Genomic DNA, 17,274 nt, shown 5'->3' with positions numbered 1-17,274 from the left:
TTACATCATTTGCCCTACAGAACTCCACACTTTTAAGAATGAATTAAAGAGGTAAACAAGTGACATGACTTATAAGCAGTTTGCATGATGCGAGGTAAACTGAAATGGGAAAGGAGGAGAAAGAAGGCCAAAACAAGCCAACAACAAAACCCCAATTCTTACATTACAGCACTGAGTCTGTTAATAGTGCTTACTTGCCCCAATTTTATAAAAATGAAATAAAAATCAGAAAAGGGTAAACTGCCTGATTACTTTTTCTTTTATACTCATTAGTTCTTAAAAGTTAAAGTAAGAAAAAAATATATATATATTTAAATGGAAAGTATACCAATTTCACTTTATTAGCCTAATTCAGGAATGGGATGAGGAGAAAGGGGCTGAGGTCAGGTATGAAGGAAGAGGGTTAAAACTTGTGACAGTAAAGATCCCTTCAAAATTCTGGTGCAGTCCTCAATCACTGCAGCCTAATTGTCGGTCAACAGAGTTGGACTCCAAAATACTGAAATCAGACGTTCTCCATTTCTGTCCAGTGACTCTTCAGTTACAGCGTGATGAGGTCTACCAGGTTGCCTTTGGGAGGAGTCATGCTGTCAGGAAAGAAATTTACTAAGGTGTCAAAGAGCTGAGTTCTTTGAGCATAGGTGTGATCCACATCGGAAAAGCCTGGTAAAGGGAGAGATACAAAGAAACTCATCCATTGTGTCTAAAACATGTAACGGAGAAGCTAGTTGAGAAAAGCAGCAATGTAGAATGCAAAAATCAAAACCAAATCTGATTTTAAAACCAGACAAACGTAGGTCCCGAACCCAGGTCTAGTACCTGGCAGTGGTGTGATCTTAGGTGAGTTAATCAGCCTTTCTGCAACTGTCTGGTCAGCTATAAATTTGTATTAATCTTGTATACTCATGGGGATATTGTGCATATTAGATATAATTATGTGAGAAGCACCTGTTCTGATGACTGGCACTTTAGTAACTAATATTGACTCTCTTCTTTTCTTTACATTTACCTCTTCTAGTCCACTGAGGAAATTTCTGCCTCTTTTCCAACTTTATAATACTTCCGACCACTAACATTTTTTTATAATAAAAAAAATACAATAAAATCAAAATGAAAAATAAAATCACTTTCTTTAGAAAGTGGTCTAAAATCATTAAGGTCCCAAGAGCTGAATGTAGTCTCAGAGAACTGAGTGAAAACATAACTGAGGGAAAGAAATACATGTATGATAGCAGAGAACAGTACCTGGCCATACATGTTTGATACTATGCACCATGCTCTACGCCAGGCATACGTTGTGTGAAAAACAGAGCAATGAACGACTTTTCTGCAGGTAAACATTAGAAAGTGGATGACAGAGGTGCCTGGGTGGCTCAGTCAGTTGAGCATCTGACTTTAGCTCAGGTCATGATCTCATGGTTCGTAGGTTTGAGCCCCACGTCGGGGTCTGTGCTACCAGCTCAGAGCCTGGAGCCTGGAGCCTGCTCAGGATTCTGTGTCTCCCTTTCTCTCTGCCCCTCCCCTGCTCATGATCTCTCTCTCTCTCTCTCTCTCTCTCTCAAAAATAAACATTAAAAAAAAAAGTGGATGACATTCTTAAAAGGTGGGGGCCAATGGAACTACAGGATTTTTTCCCCTTTAACCTTTAGTAAACATTTAATTTTCAAGTTCATTCCAGTCAAAGGAATATTCAGTGAGATGCTTCCTTCCTTTAGTTAGCTGCTGTATTGCTTTAAGCTGCCTCAAATGTCTTATGTACATATAACGAATGATAAACAAAGTAGTCTTTTGATTTCCCCATTCCTGAAATGGCTGAGACATGAGAGCCCTATAGACTACCACAAGAAACAGAAATAGTGCCAGAAAGAGTTATATATGCCATAATACTCAGTGAAAATTATTTCAAATTGGACCAATTTTCATTCAACTTAGAATACTATTTTAGGTGCACTGTTTTCATTCTTGTAAAGAACATGAACAGAACAGAACATTGCCAAGGATATCAGTTTCCTGGAAGGAAAATAAACAATGCCTCAAGAAAAGTACATTCTTTTTTGTTAAAAAATGTTTTTTTACTATTATTTTAAGTTGGAGAGCAAATGTTTACTTCTTTGGAGCTTAAGATTTAACAAAGAAATATCATGGAAAAGAACAGAAGGAAATACTCCAAAATGTAAGCAAAGGTTAGCTTTGAATGATGGTATTACTTTTTCCCCCTATTTAAATTGCTTTTCTGAATTTCTAAATTGCTTTATTTTCAACTTATTTTGAAAATTTTCAAATTCTTAGACAAGTTTCAATAATGCAACAAATATTCATATACCCTCACCTAGATTACTTAATTGTTAACATTGTCACATGTTCTCATTCTTTCTGTTGTTTGTACCCCACACATACTTTTTTTGTGGAACTATTTGGGAGTAAGTTGTAGACATTTTCACTCTTACTTGAGTTCATTTCACCTAAGAACATCACTTGAATAGCCACTATATATTAAATTTGGGAAACTTAACAATAGTCTTTTTTATAGTCATTTTCTCCACTGAACTAAAACTCAATCCACTATCAAGCACTGTATTTAGTTTTTGGGTCTTTTAAAGTTTATTATTTATTTTGAGACAGAGACAGTGCAAGTTGGGGTGGGGTGCAGACAGACAGGGAGACACAGAATCCCAAGGAGTCTCCGCACTGCCAGTGTGAAGCCCGATGCAGGGCTCAAACTCACAAAACCGTGAGATCATGGCCTGAGAGTCAGACGCTTAACCAAATGAGCCATCCAGGTGCCCCTTCAAGTCTCTTTGGCCTGGAATAGTTCCTCAGCCTTTTTTTTTTTAATTAAAAAAAACCCGTTTATTTATCTTGAGAGAGAAAGAACACAAGTTGGGCAGAAGCAGAGAGAAGGGGAGAGAGAATCCCAAGCATGCTTCACGCTCAGCATGGAGCCAGCCCAATGTAGGGCTCGATCCCACCTCAAGATCATAACCTGACCTGAGATAAAGAGATGCTTAATAGACTAAACCACCCAGGTGCCCCTCAGCCTCTGTTTTTTTAAATGGCACTGATATTCCTTTTTTTTTTTTAATGTTTATTTTTGAGAGAGAGAGAGACAGAGCACAAGTGGGGTAGGGGAGACACAGAATCTGAAGCAGGCTCCAGGCTCTGAGCTGTCAGCACAGAGCCTGACACGGGGCTCGAACACACAAGCTGTGAGATCATGACTTGAGCCGAAGTTGGATGCTTAATTGAGTCACCCAGGCACCCTGACACTGATATTCTTGAAAAGTACAGAGCAGTTATGTAGCAGAATGTGCTGGATTTGGGTTGTCTGACTGCTTCCTCATGATCAGAATGAAATTTATGCAGTTCTGACAAGAATACTACATAAGTGATACTGTGTCCTTCTCAGTGCATCATGTCAGGAGGCACATGCTATCAGTGTGTCCCAATGTTCACTTTGACCACTTAAGCTATAGTAGCCAATTTTTTTCCAATGTGAAGGTGTTCTTTTCTACCACTATAATTAGTAAAATATTGACGAGGATACAATTTGAGACTGTGTGAATATCCTGTTCCCCAAGAGACTTGCACCCAATGATATTAGCATTCACTGATGATTCTTGCTAAAATAATTATATCTTGCTAAACAACTACAATGCTGTTTTTCTAATTACAATTCCTTCTATATTTGTTGACTGACATTAATTATAAAGTTTTTTTTCCCTTCCATTTTATTTGTTTGCATGAGTATGTTCTCATGGATCCTTTTCTTCTTCAATATATTGTATTTATTACTGTCATTATTCATTTTAATACTCATACTGTCCCAATTTGGGCCAGTGAGAGCTCTTTTGAGCTGGTTTCTATGTCTTTTTTAAATGTTCCCATTAACGGGGCACCTGGGTGGCTCAGTTGGTTGAGTGTCTGACTCCAGCGTAGGTCACGATCTCGTAGTTTGTGGGTTCGAGCCCCACGTCCAGTTCTGTGCTGACAGCTTGGAGCCTGGAGCCTGTTTGGGATTCTGTGTCTCCCTCTCTCTCTCTGCTCCTCCCCCACTCACGTTCTGTCTCTGTTTCTCAAAAACAAATAAACATTAAAAAAGAATTTTTTTGGGGCGCCTGGGTGGCGCAGTCGGTTAAGCGTCCGACTTCAGCCAGGTCACGATCTCGCGGTCCATGAGTTCGAGCCCCACGTCAGGCTCTGGGCTGATGGCTCAGAGCCTGGAGCCTGTTTCCGATTCTGTGTCTCCCTCTCTCTCTGCCCCTCCCCCGTTCATGCTCTGTCTCTCTCTGTCCCAAAAATAAATAAACGTTGAAAAAAAAAATTAAAAAAAAAAAAAAAAGAATTAAAAAAAAAAACTCTGTTCCTTTCTGGCACAACAAGATATCCAAGCTCATCTTTACACAGTTCTGGAATGAGCCATTTTCCCAAGGACGCCTTATTCCTTTTTAGTGGTAACATTTAGAAACCAAGATCAGTTGTGCTAATGGCCAAGGGTGGTGCTGTTTCTAGGCCTATCCACATATGTACACACATATTATATAGCTTTTTTTAAGCCAAAATCATGAGTTCATGATTTCATTGATGATTCTCAGTTTTTAATAATGTTAAAGGATTCTTCCTCTCCTTATCCCATTCCCTATTTATAGTACCTCCTTTCTTCCACTAAGAAAACTGACATTCTGCAATATCATATTTACTCATTTGCTCAACCTGAAATACACACAAAACACATTCCAGAATTACTATACCCAAACCACTACAGGCAAAACACAAGATTTCTTTGCTTTCACTGTCTTTAAAATATATTTCAGTAGGAGTATGGTCTAAGCATTGTACTAAACATTTTCTCTCTTCCCCCCTGCTATTGGGTGGTAATGTTACCAACTGGATAAACAGGTTTCTGTTTGTAGTCAACTTTCAGGTTTTTCTTTATTTTCTATATTTGTAAAAAGGTGATGTTTTATTTTTAGGAGAAAATATTGATTCTGTGGTAATCCTCTAATGAAGTAATACCTATGTATTACTAATGAAACACCTGTCTTCTTATGAAATAATATCAAATGAAGTAAATACATTTCCATGAGATTAAATGATTTAAGAGGGAGGGAAACACTGAGTTCCTGCTGTGTGCTAGGTAGTTTATACATGACCACATTTCATTCTTATAAAAAAAATAATGAAGCGTTTATCATAAACTCCCCTTTCGTGTGAGACAGGTTAGAGAGATTCAGTAATTTAGTAAGATCTCACAGCTGATGAGAGAAGAGAATAGAACGTGGACCCATGTCTGTCTGACTCCAAAGCTCATTTATGTATTTTTATTAACAAATATTCACTGAGTGCTTAAACTGTAAGCAGTGTGCTAAGTTTCTTTAACCCTTAAAAGAACATGTTTAATTCATTTTCTGACTTAAATATTTTTATCATTGGAGTATACTGACATACAATGTTATGTTAGTTTCAAATGTACAACTTAGTGATTTTTTTTTTTTTAATTTTAGAGAGAGAGAGAGAGAGAGTATATGTGAGCAGGGGAGAAGAGCAGTGTGGGGGGAGAGAGAGAGAGAGAAAGAGAGAATGATTCAACGAATGAATGAATGAATGAATGAATGAATGAATGAATCTTAAGTAGGCTTCACAGTCAGCACAGAGACTGACATGGGGTTTGATCCCACGACCCTGGGATCATGACCTAAGCTGAAATTAACAGCCAGACACTCAACCAACTGAGCCACCTAGGTGCCCCACAATGTGGTGATTTTTACTTAACAATTCCATACATTACTCAATACTCCTCACAGTAAGTATAGTTACCATCTGAACAGGTTTTATTTTTATTCACCATTTACCAGTGAGAAGACTGAAATTTACACTATCATTAGATGAATGTTTAAATTATGGTAGATCCTATTATGGAATATCATAGATCACTCAATAAGAATACAATAGATTATAGTTTCTTGCAAACATCTCCACGCCACATCATTAAATTTTAAAATGTTATGTTGTAGAATACATATTTTACATTGTGTAATAAAACCAGAACATACAAAACTATACATCTGTGTCTGTGTGTACAGTCCATCCTTATTATTCAGATATTTGTGCATTTGTCTGCCCATTAAAATTTAGCTGAAACTCAAAATAAATACTTGTGGCACTATGTGGTCTTGCACAGACAAGTGGACAGCTGCGAAAATACACACACGTTCTCAGCTGAGGATGAACTGGGTGATGCTCTGCCTTCTTTTTTCACCTCTCACATTATAAACAAGCGTCCTTTTTGGTCTATTAGTGTCATGTTTTTTGCATTTTGTGCTTTTTGTTGGTGACCTCACTGCTTAAAATGATCCCCCAAATGTAGTGCTGAAGTGTTGTCTAGTGTTCTTAAATGCAAAAAGGCCATAATGTGCCTAATGGAGAAAATGTGTGTGTTAAGACAAGCTTCTTTGAGGAAAGAGTTACAGTGCTGTTGCCTGAGTTCAATGTTAATGAATGAACAATATAAGGAACTTAACTCCCTATGTCCCATAGGGTAATGGTTCAGTATTCACTAATTCAGCCGTAACAGAACAGACTGATGACTTAACAGAACTACTGTAAATAAAGAGAATCAGCTGTATTTGTTATCTGTGTATATGGTTGTGTGTATATGTGTGTTTGTGTAAAGATCTGCCAGATATGAAAGGTTACACTTGAGAGGAGACAGAGCTGAGGAAAGTTGTTCAGGAAGAATCTTAAGCTTTATCTGTAGTCAATGTTTTTTTAAAAAATACATTAAAAAGGGTAGGCACTAGGAATGTAACATGACTAATTAAAAGGCAGAGCTGGGACAAAAACGGTTACATTGATTATCATAAATCTCACACTCCTAATCAATGTTTCTTTCACTTGATTTTCATCATAAAATGGAATAAGAAATTAATCAGAGTAGTAGAAACTGGTAGAGCTCAATGAGAAGCAGTATAGTTGGTAGTTTATAGAGAGTGAGCTCTGAAGCCATACTATTCAAGTTTCTATCCTTGTTTTGCCATTCACCAGCACTATTCCCGGGCAAGCGTCCTAGTTTCTTCATACATAAAAGGGCCTCACAACAGTAGCTACTTCATAGGATTATTATCTAGATTAAATGAGTTAAGACATGTACAGTACTTAGAATAGTACCTGGCCCCATAGAAGTGCTCAATAAATACTAGCTATCACTTTATTGCTACTATCATGACTAAAGATAATGACTGCTCTAAAAAGAAAAGTGAACTATTAGGAATATACAATACTTTTAACTTAATATCCTATACGGACTAGGTAAGTTTTCCTATTCACATTTTTCTCCTGGATATAAGTTTATTTATACTTTCTATTGCTAATAATAAATTCACTATTATATAAAAAGTATCTGTAAACATGTGGGTTACAGACAAGAGGCTGAAGAAAGCATCTTTTATTAAAAAAAATTTTTTTTCATGTTTATTCATTCCTGAGAGAGACAGAGTGCAAGTGGGGGAGGGGCAGAGAGAGAGGGAGACACAGAATCTGAAACAGGCTCCGGGCTCTGAGCCGTCAGCACAGAGCCTGAAGTGGGGCTCAAACTCATGAGCCGCGAGATCATAACCTGAGCTGAAGTCGGACACCCAACTGACTGACTGACTCTCAATCTTTCTCTCTCCTTCCAAACAAACAAACAAAAAAAGGCAAAATGCTCTACAGGACAGATTTTTTCCTAGTTCTCACATACCTTGCTGAAAGTACTCTTAAACTGTACCAATGCATACTTTCTGGAACCAAGACACAGCTCTAAAAATTAGCAAAATGTCTGAGTTCAAGCTTAAAAGTGCCCACAGCCACCAGAAGCTCTAAAGATCCCCAGAGGTTATTTTGCTCTCAAGTCTGTCATTTTTCAAAATTAAGATGTCAGCTGTCTGTAAATCACTTTCCATTTTTCTATTTCTTTAAGGTACATAGGACATTAGTCGATAATTAATTCTCACTAGGAGGTTAAGAGAAGCAATTTGGAAGGAAGTCTGTCAGAAACTTTAGCAGAGGCAAATTTTTTGGAGAATTTAGAAAATGAAGTGTTTAGTTTATCTATACATGAAAAAAATGTATACAACTAGAGACACTGGGCTGGCTCAGTTGGTGAAGCGTGTGACTCAATCTCAGGGTTGTGAGTTTCAGGCCCACATTGGGTGTAGAGATTACTCAAAAATAAAAATCTTAAAAAATGTATATATCTACACGTGAAATACCCCACTTGATTTCAACTCTAAGTGGAGTGAAGATAAGACAATCTGATGGGAAATAAACAAGAGTCAGGAACTTGAAGTAGGCATGAAACATTAAGAAAAATACATTTTGTTTATAAATAATATACCAAATTTCTCCTTATTAAAATTGGCATACAGTCTGAATTTGCCTTTCATCCAAACTTACCAGTGTTACAAAGATTACATTTTTTTTTTAAATCCTTTTCTAATTTATTTATTTTGAGAGAGAGAGCGTGCACCCAGAGGGGCAGAGAGAGAGGGAGAGAAAGAATCGCTAAGCAGGCTCCGAGCTGTCAGCACAGAGACCGATGTGCAGCTTGAACTCATGGTTTGTGAGATCATGACCTGAGCCCGAAACCAAGTTCCCGATGCTTAACCAACTGAGCCACCCAGGTATCCCAAGAAGATTATGTTTTTGAGGGAGGTAATATTAATAGTACTCTGAATGGGGCACTTACTGTTTTATTGTGTTAAGTGTTCGCCATAATTATTTCACCTAATTCTCTCAACTTAAGGTAAGTACTCTTATTACCTCCATTTTATAAATGGAGAAATTAAATATTACAGAGGTGACTTGCTCGGGGCACCTGGGAGGCTCAGGTCACGATCTCACGGCTTGTGGGTTCAAACTCCCCATCAGGCTCTGTGCTGACAGCTTGGAGCCTGAAACCTGCTTCGGATTCTGTGTCTCCTTCTCTCTCTCTGACCCTCCCCTGCTCACACTCTTGTCTCTGAAAAATAATAAATAAATGTTAAAAATTAAAAAAAAAAATAAAAAGGTACTTGCAAAAGGTCACTTTTTTTTAAGTAGGCTTCACACTCAGCGTGGAGCCCAATGTGGGGCTAGAACTCACGACCCTGAGATCAAGATCTGAGCTGAGATCAAGAGTTGGATACTGAACCGACTTAGGCACCGAGGCACCCCTCAAGGTTGCTTTTTGAAATTAATTTGGTTAAAATTAGCAAGTGGCAGAACTGATATCTGAACCTAGATTCTGACTCTTAATCACTCTCCTACACTCTCATCTCTAACTACTAAACATACTGCCTCCTTCAAACACGGTAGGAAGTAAAACCCCACAGGAATTTTCTTTTTGTATTTTTTTCTATTGTTTGTATTGTTCTCAGTGTATCTGAGGTTTGCTTGGAATCCAAGTAAAACAAACTGTTCCTGAAAAATATATTAGCTGGCAGTGAATGGGGAAGAGACCAAAGAAAGGAGTTAAGTTAAAGGTAAAATATTTGCTGACACCAACCTAACATATTTAAATGACTGCCAAGACATTTTTGTTCTAAAGGCTAAATATAAGTCAGCCAGAGACATTTTAGTGCTGCCCACCAATAAAATAGAAATAATGGCCCTGGGCTGTGGTATCCATGCATAACAAGGCACTTGTTCATTCAAACAATATCTATGTGCCAGGTTCCTAATTCATGTATCACTAAATCTGTCTCAAATGATGAAATTCACAAGGGTATGGACTTTCTAAAATAATGCTTATACTTAAGTTCTTCATCACAGGGTTAAGCTCTCTGTTAGCCTCAAAATATTTGTATGGAATAGTGCTAAACAATTAACTAAATTTTCAGAGAACCTATGTTTTATAGCAAAGTGTGCTCAGTCCTACCCTGTGGAATCCTATGTGTTCCGGAATTAGAACTCAGGACCAGAGGTGCCTCTATCAGTGGAGAAGCCTCGATTACTGGTTATGGAATAAGAAAGGGCAAGACCCCAAGGAAAATTGCTATTCTTTCCCATCCCACTGAAAAACACCAGAATTATATATGTTCTGTTCCTTTGAGGTATAGCTCACCTTTAGGAGACAGAAGGATGATGAAGAAATTAAATTGCTATCCCAAAGTGTTATTTTATGCTAGAGATAAAGACTAGTATCTGTATTTCATATACTGGAAAATCTCAATACTACTGTTCAGCTCTAAGGCAAATTATAACAGCAGTGGCATGAATGGAATTAATAAGCATTTACCATGTGACTGTATTTGTAATGCCAAGAGGGGGGCTGGAAATTCCCATACTTCAAAAGCCTACAGTCTTGTTGAAAACATAAAGCTATCATAATGATGTATCCTAACAAAAAGATTCTTGAAAATTCACCTGATTTCTGCTGGATTCTGTAAGATTCCCCACTTCACTACAGTCTAGTTACGTTAATAATCCATTGATACTAAATGAGAGTACTCCTAAATGGAGACTGATGCCCATATCTGGAGTGTCAGAAACACTGGAGTTTCAAGTAGAGTTTATCTTAAACAATTAAAATAACAGCATACAAAATTTGGCATTTTCAGGGAAGAGATAATGCATTTTCTCTGATCTCAAAATGATTTTTTCACTGCCTACCTGTCACCAATCTGTTGATTCCACAAAGAATAAACTGAGAGGAAAAATCATCCCACCAAGAAGTGTCATCTAATAGTTAAGTGTATGAGTAGTACACCTACATTCCAAAACCATGCTATACGAGTTAATTTATTTTGATCATGCTTCTACTGCCATGTGTTTGCATAAGAACCCAGCAATTGGTGTAACAGGAACTGCAAACTGACCCATGAACTGGTGACTGATGCTTGGAAAATAACTCTGTAGCAGGTTATTAGAAATTTTGCAGGCTACCTTGAAACTTGTTTTGTTTAGATGAACATCTCGCCTGATGTTTCACTTAAAAGAAACCAAAATCCAATCCCCCAAATGGTAGGGCATGTAAGCTAGATAAACTAGGCTGGAATACTTACCTAGAGCTGTAAAATCTGAACCAGATTTGAATAGAGCAGAAGCTAGGAGCTGAAACTGTAAAAGAAAAATAGAAGCAAATTAGCTGGCTAAGCATATTAGAGAAAAACTACATGTCAGTTTGACCATTTATTAGCCACTGTAGGTCTCTGCACATGTGCTGCAGAAATCTGTTCACTAAATAGTAGCAAGAACACTACACTTAAAAAAATATGCTGATTTTTCTTTTTATTATTATTTTTTTAACGTTCACTTGTTTTTGAGAGGCAGAGAGAGACAGAGTGCAAGCAGGGGAGGGGCAGAGAGACAGAGAGAGACACAGAATCTGAAGCAGGCTCCAGGCTCTGAGCTGATAGCACAGAGCCCTAAATGGGGCTTGAACTCACGAACCACGAGATCATGACCTGAGCCAAAGTCGGATGCTCAACTGACTGAGCTACCCAGGTGCCCCAGATTTTTCTTAAAAAAAAAAAAAAAAAAAAAAAAAAAAAAAAAAAAATTAAATGTTTATTTATTTTTAAGACAGAGACAGACAGAGCATGAACGGTGGAGGGTCAGAGAGAGAGGGAGACACAGAATCTGAAGCAGGCTCCAGGCTCTGAGCTGTCAGCACAGAGCCCGATGCGGGGCTTGAACTCACGGACCGTGAGATCATGACCTGAGCCGAAGTTGGATGCTCAACCGACTGAGCCACCCAGGCACCCCCCAGATTTTTCTTTTCTTGAGACATTTTTTTTTTTTTTTTGAGAGAGAGCGCGTGAGCATGCACGAGCGGGGGAGGGGCAAAGAGGGAGACACAGAATCCCAAGGAGGCTCCAAGCTGTCAGTACAGAGTTTGATGATGTGGGGCTCAAACTCACAAACTGTGATTTCATGACCTGAGCTGTAATCAGGAGCTGGACACTTAACTGACTGAGCCACTGAGGTGCCCCAAGAATATACTCATTTTTCTACCAGACTGCTTTCCAAGATACTGGACCAAGTCTTGGAATTACTTTATTTTTAAAATTTATTAAAGTATGTATGTACTTACTAACACATAACGGGTCAACTGAAATTGAGAAAGTTTATAAGAACTACTATATTTACTTTAACTTGGGAGAACTATTCATCTTTATCTTGAATGAGGATGGCTGGAAAATAGGTAAGTTAAAGGAAGGAGTAGACCAATGAAGAGAATCTCAATGGAATTACTTAGCACTTTGTAAGATCTGAGTGGTTGATATCACTGATTCCTCAAGATGTGCCTCCAGTCTTTAAAATTTCAGGTATCAATCACATCAATATTTGTAAGCTCTGACTTATGGCCTTTTGAAGGGCAGAGACTGGACAAGTATTCCAGAAGTAATTATTTAAGCAAGAGTTAGGAAAAAAGGGAACAAAAGGAAGAATTTAAGATACATGGGAAGTGTTTTTGTTTTGTTTTTTTAAATATTCTCGGGGTGGGGTGTGCCTGGGTGGTTCAGTTGATTAAGCGCCGGACTTTGGCTCAGATCATGATCTCATGGTTCGTGAGTTTGAGCCCCGCGTTAGGCTCTTTGCTGACAGGTCATAGCCTAGAGCCTGCTTCGGATTCTGTCTCCTTCTCTCTCTGCCCCTCCCCCAGTTCACACTCTGTCTCTCTCAATAAATAAACGTTAAAAAAAAATTAAAAAAAAATTCCCCACTCTTAGAAAATATTCTGCCAATGGAATAAAGACAGTCTCTTTAGCAAGTGGTGCTGGGAAAACTGGACAGAGATACGCAGAAAAACGAACCTGGACCATTTTCTTACACCATACCCAAAAATAAACTCAAAATGGATGAAAGACCTAAATGTAAGACAGGAAGCCATCAAAATCCTTGAGAAGAAAGAAGGCAAAAACCTCTTTGATCTTGGCTGCAGCAACTTCTTACTCAACATGTCTCCAGAGGCAAGGAAAACAAAAGCAAAAATGAACTATTGGGACCTCATCAAAATAAAAAGCTTCTGCACGGTGAAGGAAACAATCAGCAAAACTAAAAGGCAACTGATGGAATGAGAGAAGATATTTGCAAATGACATATCAGATAAAGGGTTAGTATCCAAAATCTATAAAGAACTTATCAAACTCAACAACCAAAAAAACCCAAATAATCCAGTGAAGAAATGGGCAAAAGACACGAATAGACACTTTTCCAAGGAAGGCATCCAGATGGCTAACACACACATGAAAAAAATATCACCCATCATCAGGGAAATACAAATCAAACCCACAATGAGATACCACCTCACACCTGTCAGAATGGCTAACATTAACAACTCAGGCAACAACAGATATTGGCGAGGATGCGGAGAAAGAGGATCTCTTTTGCACTGCTGGTGAGAATGCAAGCTGGTGCAGCCACTCTGGAAACCAGTATGGAGGTTCCTCAAAAAGTTGAAAACAGAACTACCCTATGACCCAGCAATTGCACTACTAGGCATTTATCCATGGGATACAGGTGTGCTGTTTCGAAGGGACACATGCACCCCCATGTTTATAGCAGCACTATCAACAATAGCCAAAGTATGGAAAGAGCCCAAATGTCCATCGATGGATGAATGGATAAAGATGATGTGGTATATATATATACAATGGAGTGTATATATACTCCATATAGATGAACACAAAGGAAGGGAAGCAAAAATAATAAAAAATAGGGAGGGGGACAAAACATAAGAGACTCCTAAATATGGAGAACAGAGGGTTACTGGAGGGGTTGGGGGGGGGATAGGCTAAATGGGTAAAGGGCATTAAGGAATCTACTCCTGAAATCATTGTTGCACTATATGCTAACTAATTTGAATGTAAATTAAAAAAAATTCTGGGTATTAGTCCTCTGTCAGATATATCTACTGCAAATACTATTTAGTCTGTGACTTGTCCATTTTTCTAAAGTCTTCTAATGAAATTTTACTTCTGATGAAATCCAACTTAGCAGGCTTTTTACTTTTAGGGTTAGTGACTTTGTGTCATGTCCATGAAATTTCTGCCTATACCAAGGTTGTGAAGATGTTTTCTTCTTGAAGCTTTATTGTTTTAGGTTTTATATTTAGGTCCATCTTTTTTTTTTTAATTTAATGTTTATTTACTTTTGAGAGATAAGAGCACAAGCAGGGAGGATCAGACATAGAGGAGAGACACAGAATCCGAGCAGGTTCCAGGCTCTGATCTGTCAGCACAGAGTCCAACACGGGGCTCGAACCCACAAACCGTGAGATCATGACCTGAACCAAATTCAGACGCTTAACTGACTGAGCCACTCAGGCATCCTTAAAATTCTTATTTTCTCCTTCTTCTTTTTTTTTTTTTTTTATTAAAAAAAGCATTAAAAAAAATGTTTTTATTTAAAAAAAATTTTTTTTTAACCTTTATTTATTTTTGAGACAGAGAGAGACAGAGCATGAACGGGGGAGGGTCAGAGAGAGAGGGAGACACAGAATCGGAAGCAGGCTCCAGGCTCTGAGCCATCAGCCCAGAGCCCGACGTGGGGCTCAAACTCACGGACCGCGAGATCATGATCTGAGCTGAAGTCAGACGCTTAACCGACTGAGCCACCCAGGAGCCCCTGTTTTTGTTTATTTTTGAATGAGAGAGAGACAGAGCATGAATGGGGGAGGAGCAGAGAGAGAGGGAGACACAGTATCCGAAGCAGGCTCCAGGTTCTAAGCTGTCAGCACAGAGCCTGATGTGGGGCTTGAACCCACAAACTGTGAGATCATGACCTGAGCCGAAGCTGGACGCTCAACTGACTGAGCCACCCAGGCACCCTGAAAAATTCTTATTTTGTAATTGTTCATTGCTAATATAAAAATCACTTTTTGGGGCGCCTGGTGGCTCAGTCGGTTAAGCGGCCGACTTCAGCTCAGGTCATGATCTCACGGTCCGTGAGTTCGAGCCCCGCGTCGGGCTCTGGGCTGACGGCTCAGAGCCTGGAGCCTGTTTCAGATTCTGTGTCTCCCTCTCTCTGACCCTCCCCTGTTCATGCTCTGTCTCTCCCTGTCTCAAAAATAAATAAAACGTTAAAAAAAAATAATAATCACTTTTCCCCCCTATTGACCTTGTATTCTGTAACCTTGCTAAATTCACTTATTTTAGCATATTGTTTTGCGGACTGCACAGGGTTTTCCATATACACAATAATGTGATCTATACACACAATTCTGCTTTTCCCTTTCCAATCCATACACTGCTTATTCCTTTTTCTTACCTGATTGCACTAGCTATAACTTCTGGTACAATGCTGAGTAGAGGATGTCTGTTGATAACAGGCATCCTTTCCTAGTCTTAATCTTCAGGGAAAGAGTTTTATAATTAGGAGTGAGAGCTTCATAGATGCCCTTTATGAGATTTAGAAAGGTTCTTTTCATTCCTTGTCTGCTAGTTTTTTGTTTTTTTGTTTTTTATCATAAATGGGTTTTAAATTTTGTCAAATACTTATTCTCCACTTATTGAGATGATCTAAGGTTCTTCTCCTTCATTCTATCAGTGTGGTGAACGACTGATTTTCAAATGTTAAACAGACTTTATATTCCTAGAATATACTCTCACTTAGTCATTATGCATTAACCTTTTTATATATTGCTGAGTTAGATAAAATTTTATTAAGAATTTTGCATCTCCATTCACAAGAGGTATTATAGCTTTATAATAACACAAGAGGTTTATAGTTTTCTTTGCCTGTAGTATTTTGGTTGGGTTTTTAATCAGTCAAGGTGCTTCATAACAGGATGTAGAAAGTGTTCTGTCTTCCTCTCCTTTCTTAGAGTCTGTGAAGAGTTGCTATTTTTACTTCCTTCATTCCTGAATTTAGTGAGATAGCCATCAAGAGTCCAGTTTTATTTTCTTTCAAAAAACACTTTGAAAGTGTTTTATTTTTTTATTTTAGAGAGAGTGTGGGTGAGACAGCAAGCGGAGGAGGGACTGAGTTGGGGAGAGGGAAGGAGTGAGGGAGGGGGAGGGGAGAATCTTAAGCAGGCTCCCTGTTCAGCACAGAGCCCAATGTGGGGCTCTATCCCAGGGTCCCAGGATCATGACTAGGTGCCCTGAAAGTTGTATTTTGTTTGTTTGTTTTTTAAGCTTATTTATTTTAAGAGAGAGAAAGAGAAAGAGAGAGAGGAAGGGGCAGAAGGTTCAGGGAAAAAGAATTGCAAGCAGGCTCCATGCTGTGAGCAGAGCCCAGTGTGGGGCTGGAACTCAACTCACTGGAATTTATCCTTTACATTAAACCATAAGATCATGACCTGAGCTTAAATCAAGAGTCGGATGCTTAACTGACTGAGCCACTCAAATGCCCCCCCAAAGTTTTTAATTACAAATTCAATCTATGTCTGTAACTGATATGGAGCTCCTTAATATTTTCTAATTCTTCTTGTGTCTGTTTTGTTGTGCTTTCCAAGGAATTTGTCCATTTCAGCAAGTTGAATTTGTTGGTAGTTCATAATATCTCCTTATTCTCTTTTAATATATATAGGGTCTGTAATAATGTTGACAACTTATATTTTCACTATTTTTTTCTTCCTAAGTTTGGCTATTTTATTCACCTTTTCAAAGAACCAACTTTTCACTTAAAACATTTTTTTCTATTATTTGTTTTCTAGTTCATTATTTTCCGATCTTCTACTTACTTTAGGGTTAATTTGCTCCTCTTTTCTGACATCTAAGGTGAAAGATAAACATTACTGGTTCTACATGTGGAAGGATAGGGAGAAAACTATTATTTTAACAACCTGATTTTGTGGAACTGGTATGTACTGACCTAGGATTTTAACAGGTATCAAGTGATACTATATAGTCTGAATAAAGCCAAACCTGAATATCTAAGTATCACCTCAATGTATAAGGCTGGCCGTTCCACAAGCATCTCAAACTGAAGATATATCCAACATTATACTCCTGGTCCCAGTCAGGAGTCCCCACCGAGCACCCCGAACTGGGATGACCCACAGCCTTCTCATTTCAGTTGATGGTAACTCCATCCACTAAGGCTAGTAACTTTGGCGTCATTTTTTTCAAACACTACATCCAGTCGATGATAAAATTCTGTTGGTTCTACTTTTTAAAAAAGTTTTTAATTTTCAGTTAACATACAGTGTAATATTGGTTTCAAGTGTACAGCATCGTGATTCAACACTTCCATACATCACCGTGTTCATCACAAGAGCATTCCTTAATCTCCATCATTGACTTAACCCACTCTCACCCACCTCCTTTCTGGTAACTGTTAGTTTGTTTTCTATAGTTAAGAGTCTTTTGG

At 38.3% G+C, this 17,274-nt stretch overlaps 1 protein-coding gene across 4 annotated transcripts in view; it reads right to left on the bottom strand.

The window, feature by feature from the left end:
• Window positions 1–310: 310 nt before the first annotated feature.
• Window positions 311–17,274, bottom strand: part of MKLN1 (muskelin 1) — a 378,358-nt gene continuing 361,394 nt past the window's right edge. For all 4 annotated transcript variants that reach the window (XM_003983064.6, XM_006929380.4, XM_003983063.6 and 1 more), the window contains 2 exons: window positions 11,019–11,073; window positions 311–663 (listed from right to left, as the gene is read on the bottom strand). In XM_003983064.6, coding sequence (XP_003983113.1) covers window positions 542–663; window positions 11,019–11,073 — 177 coding nt within the window. In that variant the 3' untranslated portion in view covers window positions 311–541. The remainder of the gene's footprint in view (window positions 664–11,018; window positions 11,074–17,274) is intronic.

This window comes from Felis catus, chromosome A2 (genome assembly GCF_018350175.1).
Source record: "Felis catus isolate Fca126 chromosome A2, F.catus_Fca126_mat1.0, whole genome shotgun sequence".
Classification (NCBI taxonomy): domain Eukaryota; kingdom Metazoa; phylum Chordata; class Mammalia; order Carnivora; family Felidae; genus Felis; species Felis catus.
This window is presented reverse-complemented; position numbering and strand designations above follow the sequence as displayed.